The following is an 18,717-nucleotide window of genomic DNA, read 5'->3' on the forward strand; positions in this document are numbered from 1 at the left end:
CACCAACAACATTCCACTGCCTCTCCTTGCACTGCCTGCAGCACTTTTACATTGTCTTTTCTTCTTTTGTGTAACTTCTCTGTTCAGAAGTCACCTTATAGTCCAAGAAAATATGGAAGAAAGAATAGCAGGGCTGCATGTTTCAATTCCACGGATGAGACAAAAATCAGGGTTAACCCACCGAACCTCCATTTAAATATGCGCAGATAAAACATTGTTATCTTATCTTCAACAGAGGAATTCAACCACATTTAAGGACTTCTGTATTTGGTGGAACGCTTTACCATAATTGCATACTAAAATTGACATAGTTACAGAGAAACAAAGCAATGCATATTGTCAGTAAAATGTGTTGTTGGTTTCTTTTACATGCACTTTTCTCTATTTTAGCATTTTTGGTTATATCTCAAGCTTAAGCTCTTTGTAAACAACTTTAAGTTACACAACATAAACAAATGGGCATATAAGTGAAATCAATATGGTTTGAGATGTTTTGTTTTCTGGAAATTACCTAGACCTAATTAGGAACCTAGCAGGCAATATGATGTTTGTGTTTCGTGGTGTTGCAACTGAACTAAAGTTATCACTGTCTGCTGGTCAGCTAGACCTTCATCAGCTAACTCTCTTGTACTCTTTTAGGTGCCATGTGGTCTTGTGAGCCACAATGCCCAAAGGTATTTTTTCAGCAATTTCTGTGCAAAACAACCTTTCCTTCTTCAGAGTCCTTCGTAATCGACGGTGACCTGACCCAAGACCTATTTAAGGACTTGCTGTTGGACTCCAATTAGTGGACACTAATTGGTGCTTAATTAAAGACAGGTGCACTAGATGCTAAACTAGCCATCCCTATATCTACTATACACATGCACACTGCTAGCAATTCTATGACAAATGTACAGCACAGGTGCTGGATTTGAGGGATTAAGATCATTTCCAAGTACAGTTAGGTCTCACAAATATTTCTCAATCTTTATACCAGTTCCCTCCTTCTTATGTCACATTTAAGAGCATTCACAATCAAAAGCCTGCAACATTATAATGTACATCAGAGCTGCAACAATAATCTACAGATTAATCGACAATCAAAATAATCATTAGTTACTGCAATGCTGTACATGCAATACATGAGCATGGTCTTGTTAAGGGAAAAATAAGTTTGTTTCCTCGTGAAATTCTCCACAACCATAATTATGGTGGTAGATATTTGCCCTAAAATCCCCAGCTTATCCACTCCTTCACCACTGTCAGCTCTGTTAATTCAGCAGGGCAGTCTAAACATGGTTTAGTGTCCATTTTGAATTCTTTCTCTTGCTGTTCAACATCTGGGCAGCGGTGCGGCTCAGCTCAGTCTGAGCAGTCAGCAGCGGTAGGCCGTAGTGTTCATATTCACCAGACCTCAGCAATGTCAGGCACAGGGTGACCTTATCTTCTGTTTAAGGGGCCTTATGGAGGTGTGCATTAAATTATAGCCTTTTAAACCATGCGAGAATGACCCAGGAGTCTTGAAGTATTCATAATATATTAATAGTGATAACAACGACAGACAAATGTGAGTAAAGGTGAGCATAACAGTGACACCGTCAACCTCCATCATGATACTATAGTAATATCAAAGCGACGTTAGCTAACGTATGTTTTGGGTAAAATGCCTCAGCGATTCAACCGCAGCAGAAACGAAACAGTCACCACAAATTCCAGGTAAAACTTGTCTAGAAGTTAGCTATGTGTCTAAGGTTAGTTGTAGGAAGAGGTTTTGCCTTTTCTGTGAACTTTTTCAGAGCAGCTCACCTAGCTAGTCCGACACAAGTGTACAAGCGGTGACTGCAGAGATGCTACGTCTGCCCCGCGTCCCGCTGATGCGGAGGCAACACAACGTGACAAGTTATGAATTATTAGGACACAACAATGCCTCTTCATCATAGTAACAGACTTACCAAGAGAGAGGTGAATGAAGCAGAAGACAAAGACTAGTGATTTGCCCGAGGAGAAACCGGGGATCTGCTCCATATTTTCTGTAAAATCCACATAAGGTCGCCAGCCCAAAGTTGAGTTGTCTCCGGGACGGTTACTTCTCAAAAAAAAAAGAAAAAAAAAAAAAAGTATCGATGGAAATGGGTCACACACAAATAAGAAAACGTTAAGTGTAGTGCCGAATTAAAACATTTCAGCGGTGTTTTACATTTGTCCAACAAGTCGTTCCGTAAAAACCCTTTAAAATACTCTTAAATCTAACTTCTACCAGCGACACACGGCAGCGAAACACTCTTCCACCTCTCGGAGTTCACCAGTCACTGAAGTCACTGCGAGCCGACACGCAAACCCATATCCTTCCGCCGAAGTCAGTGGGGATCTATCGTCGGGCTGAAAAGACGGTTAAAAACTCGTTAAAATCTCCTATCTAAATCACACTTGTGTGTCACCGCTTTAGAAACGACCCTTTAGTCAGCATGTGATTTTTTTTTTTACCACGGACACAACACACAAACACAGCAGAAGTTAAAGTTTTCTTTCTCTGCGTCGCGCGGCGGAGGAATTTTTTTTCTCATTTTTCTACTTCTCGGAGTCTGGTATGACTCAAAATTAACCCGTTCTATGATGCCTTTTTTTCTTCTCTCCTCCCATGAACTGCACGTTTTTTCCCGATATGTCTTTTAACACCCACTCGTTTTTTTTTTCTCGGTACTATAATTGTTAGAGCCAGACTGTGTGCCAGGGCTCAGGGTGAGAGCGTTCAAGTTTTCAGGTAATTTATGTCCACGAGACTGTAGACTGTGAGAGACTTTGCAGAGGCAGACAAAAAGGTGGGTGACGTTAATCAATGACTTATAGTGATGTTCAAAACCACCGAGATATACGTTTCATACGCCTAAATCATTTTAACTTTGCATGCATGTCCTTATTTAAGACTGATACACGATTTTGCGAATGACAGTAACGACAGCATAGACAGGTGAGTGGATCAAGGTGAGTTTTCCATTTCTGTGTCTACCTGCAGGTTTCAGGTAAGCCACCACTTTCCCGCTGCATTAGTTCCATTCTGCAAGTGAAATCTTAAAGGACTAATTGGGTGGAGTCATATTCAAATACTGAAAAAAGAAAAAAATGGTACCATAACTAGCGAGTGGAAGTGATTGTATTTAATCATTTTATCATTGGAGCAGAGATAATTAATCAATGAATCGATTAGTTGATCGACACAGACTTTATTGGCAACAATTGAGTCGATCAATTAGTCATTTTTTTGAAGGAAAAGTGAAAAACAGTTTTGGTTCCAGCACCTCTTGACTTGTCAAAAAAAAAGACATCACGTGCCCTGGAAAATGATGGCAGGCTTTTTATATGAAAAGCATTTCACAACAGTTGATCCGTCTTTAATCATGTCATTGTTTCGTTTAGAGCAAAGTGAGCTTTAGTATCTCAAACGCTGCCCTTTAAACTCCCTCTCTGTCATGCACACTCACTCAATCTCTCTAAACTGTTAGTGACCACGGTAATCCCAAACTAATTATCCCTTATCATCCTGAATGATCCAGGTGTGAATCACTGGCTCGTCACAATAACAAGCCCACGTCTCATCCCAGTGATTTGTTTGTCTTTACACCCCGTTAGAGAAACACTGCCGAGCCTCCTGCTGCTGCGACCGGCCCTCTGTCCTCTATTCAACCCTGCTGAAAGGCCTGGAAACAGGGGGAGCAAATTGATCTCCTCAGGGGTCCGTCCTGACAATGCTTTTGTTGCTGTGGCCAATGTCAAGCTCTTGCTCTCCATGCGTGGTTGGGCGTCAGGTGCTGGCACCACAACAAACGCTGTTCAGGCATTTGGTCAGATGCTGTTTTTGTTGATAAACCACGTCTTGTGTTTGCTTATTCTTCTTATCTATCACCAAAACATATAAATTCACCGTCGCAGATGCGTCGCTTTCTGAGTTATCCCTGCGTTTTTTTCCTCATGATCGTGAGGTAATTCATTCAATTCAGAATTCCTCCTACTACCCTTTGATAATCTCTTATTTCATAGTAAAGCCAGTGGTCATGTGACCCTGTAGTAATGTGATATAAATCACATCAGAGGATCGCTTTGTCTGCACTGCTGTTTTCCTAATGATGTCACTCCAGATGTGGGCTTATATAGTTTAGGAAACATGGGGTGAGAAAGGGTGTGGATCTGCCTCGTGAGCAGAAAACGCTGATTAGTTCCTCTTTGCCATTGCGCAGATGAAAGACTTCTAACACAGAAGCCTGACACAGTTTCAACGAAGAAAAATAAAGCATTCGAAAACAAGTGTTGGGAAAGCTCAGCCTCACCGATGCTCTAAATCCCTTTTAACCACTTTTGTATGAATGCATCGACAACCCCAACTCCAGATTGAGATGACAAAAACACCTCAAGGTTACATAATACACTGAATACATTTACGCCACTTTTAAAATCTAATTTATTAGCTGTAAATGCTGCCAGAAAGCCAAGGAGGTCAATGGGTGTGTTATCAGGACTTTAACACAGAACATTTTTGGGTTGGCTGCACAAGTATTAGTTTTTTGTAGGTCAGGTATACCGCAGAGGAGTAATAAAACTCGGCCTGGATCAGAGCCATCGACCTCTGCCATGCTGGTGGGAGAACCACTTTCATCACCGCTGGGGCTCTTCACACTGATTTGGAGCTCATCAGTCAGAGTGACTCCAGCTGTCTGCCAGTAGATTTATACTGCAGAACATGGTGTTCAGGGGGCAGATTAATGACTGATTACACTAGAGACAGTGTGTGTGTCTGTGTGTTCTTGTGCACTCCCCTTAACCATAAACACGCCTTCTTTCCCCAGCGTGATAGCCATGGGAAACCAAATCAGCGCCTGTCATTTAAGAAGTCACCCGGCCTTTACGTTCTAGGATGGCAGGCAGCAGAGGCAGTATGAAGTGTATATATGATGCCTTTCTATAATTAGATGTGGCAAGGACTGATTCACTTTTCCAGGCTGTGGCAACTGATTTGCTAGCAGAAACAGTTGCACATATAACTGAGGCAGGTTGTTGCTATGTTTCTATGCACCCCAGAGACACTTTATCCTTATAATTACACTTTTTGCACCGTAGCATCACGCTAACCATGCTGTTAACCTCTAATGCAGCTTTGTATGCTTCACTGAGATCAAGTTTAGTTAACACAAGTGTTGACAAGCAGGCATTTTGTGCTGGCTTCGCTGAGATGAGGCATTCACGGACCTCGAGTGTTGGGTGTGAAGTTTTGATGCCCCCTGTGTCCTCATCGGGCTTTTTGCACATCGTCTCTCTAATGTCGTCTTTACTGTGTAAGCAGATCTAGGGGACGGGAAGCTAAAGGGGGTATATTTAGGGTTGATTATCGCCTCCTTTCACTGACTTGTTTCAACTGCTGTAAGAGAAGCAGCCCACACTCTGTAAAAGGCTGAAAGATCCATGGATATATATTGATCAGAGCATATCAGATTAGGTGAGTTTCAGATCTCGTCGACACAAGCATCAACAGGAACAGTTTGGCGGTTCAAGCGGGGTCATCAAGATGAGAAGCCGCATGGTGTCTAATTTACGGAGAGATGCAGAGCTGATAAAAGGGTTTCCAAGTATTTAATCACAGTAACTCATTTTCCTGTGTGAACTAGAGGTTGTATGCGTCAGATGTCAACACCGGGGGAGATAATGCACATATAGATTAAAGAAGCACACAAATCAGCACTAAATCTGTGTAATCATTTACTTGGATGGACATGGGATCATTTTAAGAGAAAGTAAACATACCTGAGTGAGGTCTTTTTACTGGCCTGAGTTTTATTGTAAACTGAGGAATAGCCACATATACAGAATTTATAGTGCAGTCATTGCATGTAATCGCTCATGACTGATTTACTGTGACCTTACAGTTCATTAACATTACGCTGAGGCCGTCATTTGATTTATCGTCAAGCTGATGGATGACTTTGTAAACCCCCATAAGTTAGCAAACAGTGTCACATTGCAGACATCATGCAAAACAAGAAAAAAAACTAAATGACCACCTCCAGCAGATATCAATAGTTGGCGATACCCTGTAGCTTTGGATGTATAGTATGCGTCACAGTATTATGGTGTTTTTGCAGTTATCAGGGTCCTTGAAGAAAGCGGGCATTTTGTGAGTGTGAGAAATCAAGATGGTGTGTGTGCGCGAACGTGTGCGTCATGGCGTTCCACAGTGGTCAAAGGTGGAGAGTCAGCGAGCGCGAGGGCCCGACGTGACCGAGCGTGCTGTGGGTGGAGGCCTCAGCCAAGGAGTCCCTGATGAGGAGAAGAGGGGAGTTGGCAGAGAGGTGAGGAAACAGGTGATGAAGGAAAGGTGTGAGGAGGAGGTGGGTGTGTATGCGTGTGTGAACACCTCCTGTAAGGTGACCTGCGGCTCTGGCAGGGCCAGGTGGACAGGAATGTGCTGTTGTGTGTGGATGGGATCCTCCCTTGAGCGCCCCTGCCTGCCCACCGTCACCCCACACTAGCAGGCTATTTATATTGCACTGTGGGAAAATAACGGCTCCAGCAGTGTCATCTGGGTTCTGCAAGGTTTATACACCCCACCCACACTCTCTCTCTCACACACACATACATAACACCACCACACTTCCCAACTCCCTCAGTCACAAACAACCTCAGGACAAATTAAAGCATATGGCCTAACTGGCATATCAGCGTTGTACACTGGCATTATCAGTGCTGGTGCTCTCAATTACCCTTGAGCCACGCTAACACAGGACTCAGCTGTATCACCACACAATGGACGATTTAGAGTTGACTTACAGTAGATTTTTGTGCAGAGGAGCAAGTCCTAAAGCTAAAAACACATGGTAAGACTACAGTTTGTGTTGCCTTTAAGTAACACTGGGGCTGACGAGGAAAAACAGATTTGAACGCTTTGACAGGGTTTTAAATACACACGCACTCTCAGACAACATGCACACACTCATGCATGCAAAATGCTCATTTGCAGAGAGCAATCAGTTGTCCAACAGTCGTATACAACTGTGCCTCTGGGATGAATATAGTTTTACCGTCTGCAGCAGGAAGCAAATATGGAGCTAAAAATAAAATAAAGGTGTAAATGATTAAATATTTAAGTGCGCAAACACGCTACAACTGAATGGATGTAACACTAGATGAAAAACATGTTTCATAAAAGATCAACTGGTGTCACATCTTGAGCTATCTCCATAGCTTGCAGTTAGTCTCCTACAACCTATAATTCAGTGAGGGAATCACAAATAGTGTGATGGATAGAATTCAATGTGGAAAAATTATTGACCAAATTATGGTCGCTGCGCTGTGGCAGGGGGCCAGATTAACCCAAAATGAGCATATGACTCTTATGTAACCTAAACCCTGAATTATCTTGCAATGAATATTTGACAAGGCACTAAACACCCTTCACCAACGTTAAGTATGAACAATGATGTGTTTTAAATGACTTTATGGTGGAGAAGAAACATCTTGGACTGGTTGTTGTTGACCGCTTTAAGGGTGGAGGTATGTTTAGATGGTGGGAGTTAGTGGGACCTGAAGTTAACACCATGACCTCCTGCCAACTCCCACCCAAGGTCGTCTCAATCGTGGGGACGCGCATTCAAGTGCGGATGCATGCACACGAGCGTAGCTGTGCGTGCACCAGCTGCAGTGCATAAACACACAAAAATACTAACACGCACATTGAAACCCTCAGTCATCATGGCTGGGCCCCGTGAGGCCCGAGGGTGCAGCAGGTCAAACTAATCTGCCACAGTCCATGATGTTTACCACGCGGATGGGATGGGAACGCCAGGCGCAGGACAGAGAGGAGAAGTGGCACTAAAAGATATTAAAATAATGCATGTGAGTTATATATGAACGACAGACAAAACACAGATGACCCGCAAAGAGAAAACGAGCTTCAAATCATCTGAAACATGCACATGTAAGGAAAAGCATTTCACAAATTCTACCTTTAGCCTGACATCGTTTGGTGAACGGTTGGTCTATCCCTGGCCGAGCATGTGTTCGTGCATATTCTCCGTGCTCAGTTCATGACATGTGTGCCGACCCTGTTTTTCTCTGCATATTTGTGTGTTTAACTCACATACTGAAAGTTATAGAGAGTGTGAAGTGAGTGTGCTCTGCATATCTCCCAGGGTTAATTGTATCATAAATTCACAAGCTGCTAAAAGACAGGCATGGCTGGAATTCACACTTGAGCCCTCACTTTGTCACACGCACAACCCAGCTTTGTGTGTGTGTGTGTGTGTGTGTGTGTGTGTGTGTCAAATGTGACGCTATTAATAAACCAACAATGTTATCTGTCTGAAGAAATGGAGAGATGAATAGGTGATGCTGGGAAATGAGAGAAAAATATTTACCTTCAACTCTTAATTGGAATATTAATCTGGGACGTTTACAGAATTTAGGTGAAAAACAATTGAGTGTATCAGAGGTGCGTTTCTCATCAGGTGTTGACTCACTGCTCTACAAAGCATCTCTCCCAGTGTGACATGCATTTAGGTATCTGAACGTCCTTTGTTCCTCCTCTGTCTTGCTTTCTCTCACATTTCTCTCTTCCCACCTTATATCCTGTTTTTGTGTCTGGCGTTTTCTTACCCATCCAAAGGGCAACTCTATCACTCGCTGTGAGATGTGGCTTTGTATGCAGCGCTGGGAAAAAAAAAGGTTAATTTATTACATCCGTTTAATTACAGAGGTAAGTCTTTTTTAAATAGACTCTTGCAGTATTATGACGGCAGGGTGTGAGGTGTCATCATCGGTCTGGGATGAGGTGATAAAGAGTACACAGAGTGCAGAGCAGGTCCAGGCCGGTGGAAAACACTGCACACTGACCCCCCCTGTGAGAAGTTCCCAGTTCCCAGGACCTGGTGTGTACGTTTGGGGGGCAATAACTCACCAGGTCCCTTGACTTCCTCTTTCGGCCCTCTGTATTTTATGACCCTCTCCTCTGCCATACAGCTGCTGTCTCCGCAGCTTCCCTTTGCTCTGATTGGGTTAGATGGGAGTTTGAGGGAAGAAGATGAAGGAGAAGACACGGGAAGCAGCTGGGATGAGCTGGGAAGCTGGTTTGATATGGGATGGAACATGTTTTTATCATGGCCATTAGAGATGACAGGATGGAAACAACTTCCCTTGCTGTGGTCCACATCTGACTGTGCCCTCCCACCACACGACAATATGTAAACCAGCAGTCTGATAATAAGATCAGTTTGCTTTTGGAAATTTTGTACATACATTCATGGTCCCCAGACGATGAATCCCAGTTACTCTGCTGATCCTCTGACTTTCTCACTGGGGCCACCAGCAGATTCACATTTGTGTTCTTTAGTCCAATACCTGCAGAACCGGTCACATTCCCATCAGCCTCAGGTGTACTTTTTGTTTAGTGCTAATTAGCGGCTGTTAGCATGCTGACACGCTAAATGGCAAACATAGCAAAGATTATACCTTCTTAGCATCAGCATGTTAGCACTGTGATGTTAGCATTTAGCTCACTGCTGTGTCTAAGTACAGAACTGCTCGCATGGTTTTCTAAATAAACTAAGGTTGCAAGTTGTTATAAGCTCTTTTTAAACTTAGATGCCACTCTATGCTGATTGCAGTATTGAACATCATATGCACATCGTTTTGAGCAACTAATGATGAATATGAGACAGTGCTCAGAACAGCCCATTGTTGCTGGGTAAAATTAGCCCACTATTGCATCTGTGCTATACTGGTCCGAACTGGGTTAGTTTTTAACTCTGTGATTTTTAGTGTTTTGGTTAGCTTGTCTGCGGGCGTCTTTTTGTTTCTTTTTTATCACATCCTGTCAGAGATCGAGGTTTCCTCAGCCTCTACTCCCTCAGGGGAGGAGACGGAGCTGTCAGGGTGCAGCGGGTCAGACCCCATTCAACCGTGTGTGCCCTCCCATTAATGCGATATCTTTGAGGTTCGGTCGACAAAGGCCACACTGTGGAACAATCAATGAATCTGCATGCGAGCAAGTCGCCTGCTCGTGAAGTTACTGTTTCATGACTGAAACTCTTGCTGCGTCTGAATTTGCATGCTCGACTGTTCCAGTGACTTTGAGACAAAGTGGCTGGAGGTGAAGGTCGGGGTCAAGGTCACGCTGTTCTAATGTCCTGTTTCTTTAAGATTGCACAAGACTCAGGAGAAGTCGAGTGTGGGTGGACGGTCTTTGTGGTTCTGTTTGTGTCTTGACAGGAAATTTAATCAAGATAGATAGGCTAATATAAGTGGGCAACAGCACACACCGCAGGTTTTGTTCTTGAAAACTGATAAATGTGCAGAAGGCAGTGCAACCTTTCTACCCAAGGTTGTCTCGGCTTGTGGGTCAGTCTGTGTGTTTAAATCAGCCTATGTGTGTTTAGTACATGCGCTGTATTCCTGACCCCTGATCACACAAAGTATTTTAATCCAATCAGCTTCGTTTTCACATGACTGTCACACACTCGCCGCTGCTATGGCAACGTGCAGAGGAAGGAGAGAAAGGGCTGGAGTACGAGAGGGGTGTGTTGTCCTTGCTGTGACATTTACACACACATAATCACACACATGGATTTTACACTTTTAACCATCAAGTTTCTCTTCCTTGTTTCTTGACTGCACAAAAATTTTCGAAGGTAAAGTGATGACAGTGTTTAAAATACATATGCAACAGGAAATTCAAGGGTTCTTACTTTAACGTCTCAGCTTTAGAGGTTTAGATGAGAGTGACTGACTGAGCAAATGGTGACAAATTTATAGAGTATGACCGAAACTGACAGAAGACACACAGGATAGACAAGGCCACAAATACCAGCACAGCGTCACACACGACAGCACAGGTAATCGACAGCAGAGGCTGCTGAAAAAAGGAAAAGGAAGGTTTGCAAAAAGCATCTTTCGGGTACTGAAAGCCGTTTTAGTGGAACAGGATTACAAAGCAAGATAATTTTTATCACAACTGAGGCCAAACTCACATATACCCGCTTCCCCAGAGAGGTGAAAAGGTTAGCATGTGCCCTGTGGTTTTGTTTTTGGCACGCTACCCTCTGCTGCTTCTCATTTTTGTCTAACATTTCCTGTTCTATGTCAAGTTGAAGAATCAGACTGATGCTCTGTAAAGAGCTGCTGGGAGTTGCTGCATTTGCTGTCATGTGCAAATAGAGCTTTTACCCCAGAAGCTGCAGCCTGTATTTTTTCCCCCATCTTTTAAAACTAACCTATGATTTGGAGCTCAGCTAGCAGGAGGCCTGCTGTCAGCAGCAGAAGTTGCAAGTCAGGAAGATTTTGAGCCCTCTTTTTTATTTTTTCTTCTTCCAGTTGCATCAGCGCAACAGTGAGCAAAGCACTCTACCTGCTGGTCAAGAGTGGGATCGCGGGGCAAACACCATGAATAGAGGGTAAAGTTTAAGTATTTTTGGAAAATTACAAAACAGTAGCTGTGGAAATGACTGCCTGCAGCTCTTTCCACTGAAACCTTTGGTAGATACGAAAGAAATATCTTGATCAAAATAATGTAATTACACGATAAGTGGCAGTGCCCTGTGACTCACTGAGTTTCCTACCCAGAACTTGGTGTTGGCTATGAGTTTTTTTAATTTGTTTTTCCCCGTTTTATGTCTAGACATAGCTGTTTTCCTGGAAATCTTTTGCATACTGTGCATTACTCAGACAGAGAAAAGAAAACCTGTTCTAAAGGTTAAAGCTCACATTCAAATTAAACAATTACACGTTGATACTGTATATAGACGCGTATGTGTGCATGTACACCCACCTTCTTCATGTAATCTTTTGCATTATATGTTCATTATTCAGCTTTGTTGTGCTTGTTTTTAGCTGCATGTCAAATTCCTTGTATGTGTAAACAATTAAGCTGATTCTGTTTAGATGAGACTAACTTCTGTGATAAAAGCAAGTTCCTGTCTTAGATAACCACTCAAACACTTACTTCTTGCATCTCCACTGTCTAACAGTACTAATTACATTACTAATAGTAATTTCTGGCAGTTTGAAGTCCTGTATGTGTATTTATCATGCCAGCATATGTATTTGCATCCCCCGTTGAGGAGCACCTGACAGTCATCAGTTCAGCTAAAGGTCGTCTGACAGAAAGGAGGCGCGTTTTGTGCAAATGATTTTATTCATAGATCGCAGACAGAACAGAGAAAGAGAAGGTGTCCTTTCCAGCCGTGAGCAGAGGTCGGCGGCTGAACGCACCCGTGACTCTCAGCCTGAATCCACTTTCAAATTGAGCCTACAAGTGTAAACTTTATACAAAATAACAGGACCAGACACCTTTTTTTTTTTTTTTTTAAACGCCTGCTAACAGAAAGGTGCTGGTCCGCACAGTCACGGTGGAAGAGAGCATAAAGGGAAGGTGGACACACTCTGTTGAGGTCAGGTTAGGGACTGTACAAAAATTATAAGGGCAGAAATTATATTCAGCTTATTTAAAAACAAGGCCCTCCTCAGGGTTTTAATCATTTCTTTGGGCTCTGTCCTTTGAAAAAGACAAAAAAAACCTAAACAAAACCATACATAATTTTAGATCAGATTTATAATCTAACATAAACCTCAATATATTACTGGAATAACTCATTTCTGAATAGCCTCTCATACATGTACTAGAAGTTAATGCAAACAGCTACTTTCTATTTCTAAAGAGTCTCTTTAGTTCTTTTAGACTAAAGAGACTAAAAGTGAGTAACTAAAAGCTTAAAATTATAATACAGGTTAACTTCATAGGATACTTTTAACTTATATTGTGTTTCTCATATTTAACATATTGGTCCTATTAGCTCGCCGACTGTGATGGGGAAAACATAAAAGCATGACAGGACTGTTAAATGTTTAGTGACGACTTTATCCTTGTTTTAAATCTCACGAGGGAACGCTGAAATCTAAATTTGGGGTGAGTAGAACTAAATGACCCTCTCCTGTTCTCCTTTTCTTTTCCCTTTAGCAAAAACAAATTACTCACCCCTTTTCCTGACAGCCCTCCAATAATTGTTGTACAGTCCCTTATAGGGTCACTGACATTCATAACGGTGAAAACATCTGTTGAATCAGCATTTTGCAAGTCTTCCATACAATATTTAAAAAACAAAACAAAACAGTGAACTTAAAATACAGTTGCTTTGTTGTTGCTGAGCCCGTTCAACTGCCGAAGAATGAATGTTTTCCAAATACTTTTAGCTGTTGTACTTAGTGGCCTGTCAAGCCATTACTACTACGATTATCATATTAGTGAACGGAGATCTTCATATGATGCGCTCAGGATAAATAAAGTTATGTGATTTTTTTTTTCTTTGCATTCTTTTGTGTTATCAGACGTATTACGAGATTAAACCGGTCCTGTTACAGTACAGTACAGCTTTGGAAAGGTCACGAAACAGGAAATTTCTTTTTCTCTTCATTTTTCCTCCACACTTCAAAACCAATCACCGAAAATCGCCTTCAAAAACAAAAGCAATCAACCCGCACGCACACGCATTCACTCATTTCCTCTTAACCTATCTCCAGGGCAACTACTTGCACACTACTGTGTAATTGTTAATAATAAAACTATGTATTATGACATCATTTATATTCAGATCACACATCCATGGACAGGCGAGAGCAAAATGGGCGGTGGTATGTCTGTAAAGTCTTATTAAGAGCAGGGATTCTGTTTTTAGTCGAAGGTGACAGCTTCTTAGTGTCTGCAGACTCTGTGCAGCTCATTTTCCACTTCAATACCTCCTTCCTCTTCTCCTCTGTTCTCTCTCAGAGCCACCAAAAGCGCACATAGACAATGAGCATGATGAAAAAGACGCCGCCGGCTGCCAGCTTGGCATAGGTGGAGCGGGTGTTCAGATACTTGGCGTCGCTCCTGTACTTCTTTGACAGGCTGGACAGGTTGCTGGCCTTGGAGTCTAGTGCTGCAGGGAGGAGAGGCCGGAGGAGAGGGAGCAGGAGATCAAAACAAATTAGGGAAGGAGAGGTGTGGAAAAAAGGAGGAGGGAGCGACACAGAAAAGGAGAGAAATCAATGAATCTGAGAGCATCCTTTTCTCCAGATGATCAGACAGACACCAAATAAATCAATGAATCATCAATCAAATAAAATATATATGTCATTTATATTTTATATATACATAAATATAACAATATAATAACAATTTTTAATATATTAATTTATTATATAATATATGAGTTTAATATGTATTTATTATTATTATTATTATTTGTGGCGCACAGATGACCAATAGCAGCAGAGTTGTCATCCAATCACATGATCACTCACTCATGTGATTGGAGTTGCTATCCAATCACATGATGGTTACCTTTTAAAATGCCTGTGGAATCATCCAATGGTTGTTTGCGAAGTCAGCAGGCCAGCCTGAGTAGATCAACGTCGGTAGCATTCATGTGCTAATTAGAGCTATTCGCACCTTCGCGAAGGCGCGATTAACCACGCCCCCCACCGACACATGGTTCGTTTCCGACGATTTTCGGAGCCGGCGATTTACTTGCCGTAAATCGCCGAAAATCAACGAACTTCGCGGGGATTTACGGGTCGAAAATGTGGTTTTTCATGCAGTGACTGAGACAGACACACTGCATCGCTGTGACCTGAACACACCGGAGACCACGTGGACTTACCAGACAGAGCCTCTCCTCTCTGCAGCACCTCCTCGATGTTCGCCACCATGATCCTCTGTACGTCCTGGAGCTCCGTGTTGATGCTGCCCAGATTCCTTCTCGCTCGGCTGTCGATGTACGACTTCTTGGTTTTTTGGATGTAAGTGTCTGGTGAGGGAGCGGCGGAAAAAATAAAAGCAGTTAATGGAACGTAAATGATGTCGATGACTGTCAGGAGGTCCACTTAATGCAGAGCAGCGTTTGAGCTCGCTCCCACTGATTTTCTATGGGACATGCGTAACATTGTTTTCAAAGTTAATCATATATATTGAAAGTCTCCTTCATCATTTGTTTTTATTTATTAAATGGACTCAATCTGACATGAAGCAGGGGCTTGAAAATACAGATTACATTTTTTTAAATGACCTTTAAATCCTTTGTTTGCAATGTGGACCAGCAGGTTGTCAGCGCTATGTGGAGGGTTAGCGGCTGGTGCAGAATTGACCAGCGATGCAAAAAAAGTGAGCCATGAGTTAAAAAAAGGTAAAGTTGGAACTAAGAGTGAAATCAGCCTGGAGGCTCGGTTGTGATTTGCCAAAAAGCTGTGATGTGGTGGGCCGGTGAGATGTAGCCCACAGCAACAGGCCGACAGAGGTGGAGGCAGTGCTTTTCTACTTGCAGTGGATTTTCACTGCAAGGAACTTAATAATCTTTAGCATGAAGACTTACAAAACAAATATTATCACTTTTTTAACCGCCTCATAACCCACAGTTGTGACTCGTTAAATGCAAATAAAAATATAACACAGGCATCTGCAAACAAACTGTGTTTACTGAGCTCATGCAGTAACATCCCTCATACAATCATGTGTTCACAAAGTGGTGAACCTCGCTCCATCCTCGCTTGTGAGCGACTGAGCCTTTCCAGGATGCCCCTTTCATACCCGATCACGACACTATCACCTGTTACCAGTGAGCCTGTTTACCTGTGGAATGTTCCAAACAGGTGTTTTTGGAACATTCCACAGCCTTCTCAGGCAATGTTTACACTTGGGGAAAATGCATATGTTTTCATGTGGTTTGGCCTCTTGAGTTTTTTTTCACGGAAAATGATCATTTTTAAAAACTCCAAAGTGGAGATTTCTGAAAACCCCGGTTATGTGTTGGCGTGTAAACAGAGTTAAACGGCGTTTTAGGTTCCGAAACGTCATGTGAGCGACCTTGTTTACACTCGTGCCCATAGGTTAGGCATAGTCATGACGGCACTCAACAGCATATTTATCCAGGTTCATGTAAACAACAACATTTTTGAAAACGATGTTGTGTGCACGAGGTTATTTTTGAAAAAGGAGGGGCTAAAATACCTGTTTTCCAAAATACCCTGCTATGTTTAAACGCAGGGTGAGTCTTTAGTTGCTCCTGTCCAAACTTGTTTGAAACATGTTGCTGAATCAAATTCAGAATAAGCAGATACTTAACATGAAACATTAAATATATTGTCTTTGTACTGTTTTCAATTGAGTATATGTCAAAAAGGATTAACAAATTATCACAATCTGTTTTATTAAGTTTTGCACAGCATTAAACTTTTTTGAAGTGGGGTTTTTTTAGCTATGCACAGATCTACTGTATTGTTATCATGGCCCATGTAGTTTCTTAATGCCATTACATGAAATAAATATTATATATAGAATACTATCTGTTGAAATCACAGTATGACCACTGCTACAACCAGTGATCATCATCGGTGGTGTGACCAGGGAGCAGTAATTCAGCTGCTCCCGGCTCTCTGTTCTTCTTACCAAATTCAATGAAGGAGTAGGGCCGGGACACTGTGGGGACCCTCTTTCCATGCTGCTCATGAAACTCTGCCTGCAGGTCTTCTAGGTAAGCAAAGGCCAGCTTCTTGGGAAAGCTGGCTTCACACAGCACGAGGTAGCACACACCTTTCTCTATAAAATAGCTGCAAGGAGAACGTAAAGATGTCAGGAGAGCTGAGGAGAGCAGCTCGTGCGTGGATGCAGGATCCGTCTCGTACTCACTGAAATGCCATGGACCCAGCCTCTAAAGTGCAGCGAGTGGGACTCTGCTCATTGAGTTTCCTGAAGAGCTGCTTAGCTTGACTCTGATACTGCTGAAGGTCCCGACCCAACTAAACAGACCAAAACAAAAAACAGCAGTTACCACACGACTCGCTCACATCTCACACACAAAACACGGTGTTTATGGCAAGAAACTGACTTTTGCAGGTAGGAATCACAAGCAGATTTCACTGTTTAAGCAGCAGACAAATGACAAAAAATTTGAATGTGGTTACTTGCTTGGGTGCTTGACAAGACAGACAAAAATAGCAACCACCTGCAGTCCAGATTTCACACTATTTCCCTTGATGGTGTTGATTTCTTGGCCTTTTAAAAAGTGTGCTGAAAATGAATAGTTGGCAGAAAAGAGCGCAGACAGACTTGGCAGTGTGATGCTACATCTGAGACTGAAGGCGATGCTTGAAAACAGAACAAACAGCAGCTGTGATCCGCGGTTGATGGTGGAAGGCATTCACTTATTGGGCTTTGTTGACTTGCACATTATTCTTTACAGCAACACTGTGGCATCACAGAAACACGTATGATGTTGAAGCACAGAGCAGAGACACAACAAACCTTTTCACTTCCCTTTTTGAAAGCAAATAAGAGAGCGAGGGAAAGAAGTTAGACTCCCGGTAAGTCATGCTCAAACATAACAAAACAACATGTCACAATGGCATCCATTTTTATCAGGTTTCATACGTTTACATCGGCGTCCCAGGCCACGTCAGACAGTTTCATTCAACCGGAAACAGTCAAAGCGAGTAATCAGGGGGAAAACCCAAACATTTGTGATGTCACTGGGATGTAAAATCAGTGAATAAAGAGGCGCCGACAGAGCAACGATATGGAATCAACAACACAAATCTTAACACAAATCACAAATCTTACATTCAAAACTGCTGAGCGATATATAACAATACACTCTATGACTTAATACAGTCAGCATTTTATTGTTTCAACCTTTGAAAACCAAGATAAGTAAACAGTAAACGGCATCTTTACCTGAAGAAAAAACAGATACTGGAGCTTTGAGGCCAATATCGATATAGACGAATTACCAATATGTTAGCCTGTATTCAGTTTTTTAAAACATAAACACATAACATTTTAATAGCATTTTCTGAGTGGAACCACAAAGTCTAGAAACATGTCAGTGCCTCCGCTGGTCAAATTGTGTATTAAAGACCCCATTTCTAATTTATGTCAAACATATCTTTGACATTTCTGTAAAATTTCTCTTTCTTATTGAGCAACATATATATACACATATATCTACATGGCAAGCTAAACCCTGAAATATATACTGATCAGGTCAAATGTGACACAGTGCCTTCACTCAGGTGTTGTTGACTTAATCATGCAATCACTCCTGATAACAGGCAACTTTTCCAGCCCTTTGTTTTAGCTACAACATGAAGACATGTCCACATGAATGTGGACTGCAGAGGTTTCTGAAGACCTAGCCTGGACAGAAAGACACTGCAGCAGTGCACCAAGTTAGGCTTAACCAACTGGTGAAGTTGTGCAAAGTTCAGATGAACTGGAACGGGATGTGAATGAGGTCAGGGCTGAAACACAGGAAGCCTTTTCTTTAAAGACTCTGAGGAATGACTCAGTTGCTTTAAGTAAATAAAGGCTGGCTCTGCGTACAGGTACGCGTTCAGGCCTACAGCTGCAGTTCACGTTAGCTAACGTGTCACTATAGCATGTTTACAACATAGAGGCATTTCCTGCAGAAGTGATAACAGCAAACAGACAGCTAGCGACCACACAGGCAAAAGAGCTAATTATTTTTAACCTGCTCGTCCTCCTGCATTGAGGCGGCTAACGGCAGCCCGTCAGCCAGCCGAGCGATCATCGTCAGCAGCACCATCTCTCCGTAATGTCCGGGTGTTTGTCCGCTGCCCGCGAAACGCTACAGGTAACTGGGACCAGTGTTTGACAGGCTGGAAGCTGACAACACCACAGGTCTGATGCGCTGAGCTGGCCGGAAACGCTAG

At 42.5% G+C, this 18,717-nt stretch overlaps 2 protein-coding genes across 3 annotated transcripts in view; both read right to left on the reverse strand.

Moving 5' to 3' along the window:
* notch2 (notch receptor 2) overlaps window positions 1-2,299 on the reverse strand; it is a 40,560-nt gene extending 38,261 nt beyond the window's left edge. Inside the window, exon 1 of the mRNA XM_070960642.1 lies at window positions 1,935-2,299. Coding sequence (XP_070816743.1) covers window positions 1,935-2,007 — 73 coding nt within the window. The 5' untranslated portion in view covers window positions 2,008-2,299. The remainder of the gene's footprint in view (window positions 1-1,934) is intronic.
* Window positions 2,300-12,129: 9,830 nt separating this feature from the next.
* sec22bb (SEC22 homolog B, vesicle trafficking protein b) lies at window positions 12,130-18,717 on the reverse strand. 2 transcript variants are annotated; one of them, XM_070960910.1, is made up of 6 exons: window positions 18,516-18,717; window positions 17,291-17,302; window positions 16,676-16,785; window positions 16,436-16,596; window positions 14,655-14,801; window positions 12,130-13,931 (listed from the first exon to the last, which is right to left on the reverse strand). In XM_070960910.1, the coding sequence occupies exons 1-6, from the start codon at window positions 18,588-18,590 to the stop codon at window positions 13,777-13,779; spliced, it is 660 nt and encodes a 219-aa protein (XP_070817011.1). In that variant the 5' UTR covers window positions 18,591-18,717; the 3' UTR covers window positions 12,130-13,776. The 2 variants fall into 2 exon arrangements, with proteins under 2 accessions (XP_070817011.1, XP_070817012.1); XM_070960911.1 differs by lacking the exon at window positions 17,291-17,302.

Source organism: Chaetodon trifascialis, chromosome 4 (assembly GCF_039877785.1).
Source record: "Chaetodon trifascialis isolate fChaTrf1 chromosome 4, fChaTrf1.hap1, whole genome shotgun sequence".
In the NCBI taxonomy this organism is placed as follows: Eukaryota; Metazoa; Chordata; class Actinopteri; order Chaetodontiformes; family Chaetodontidae; genus Chaetodon; species Chaetodon trifascialis.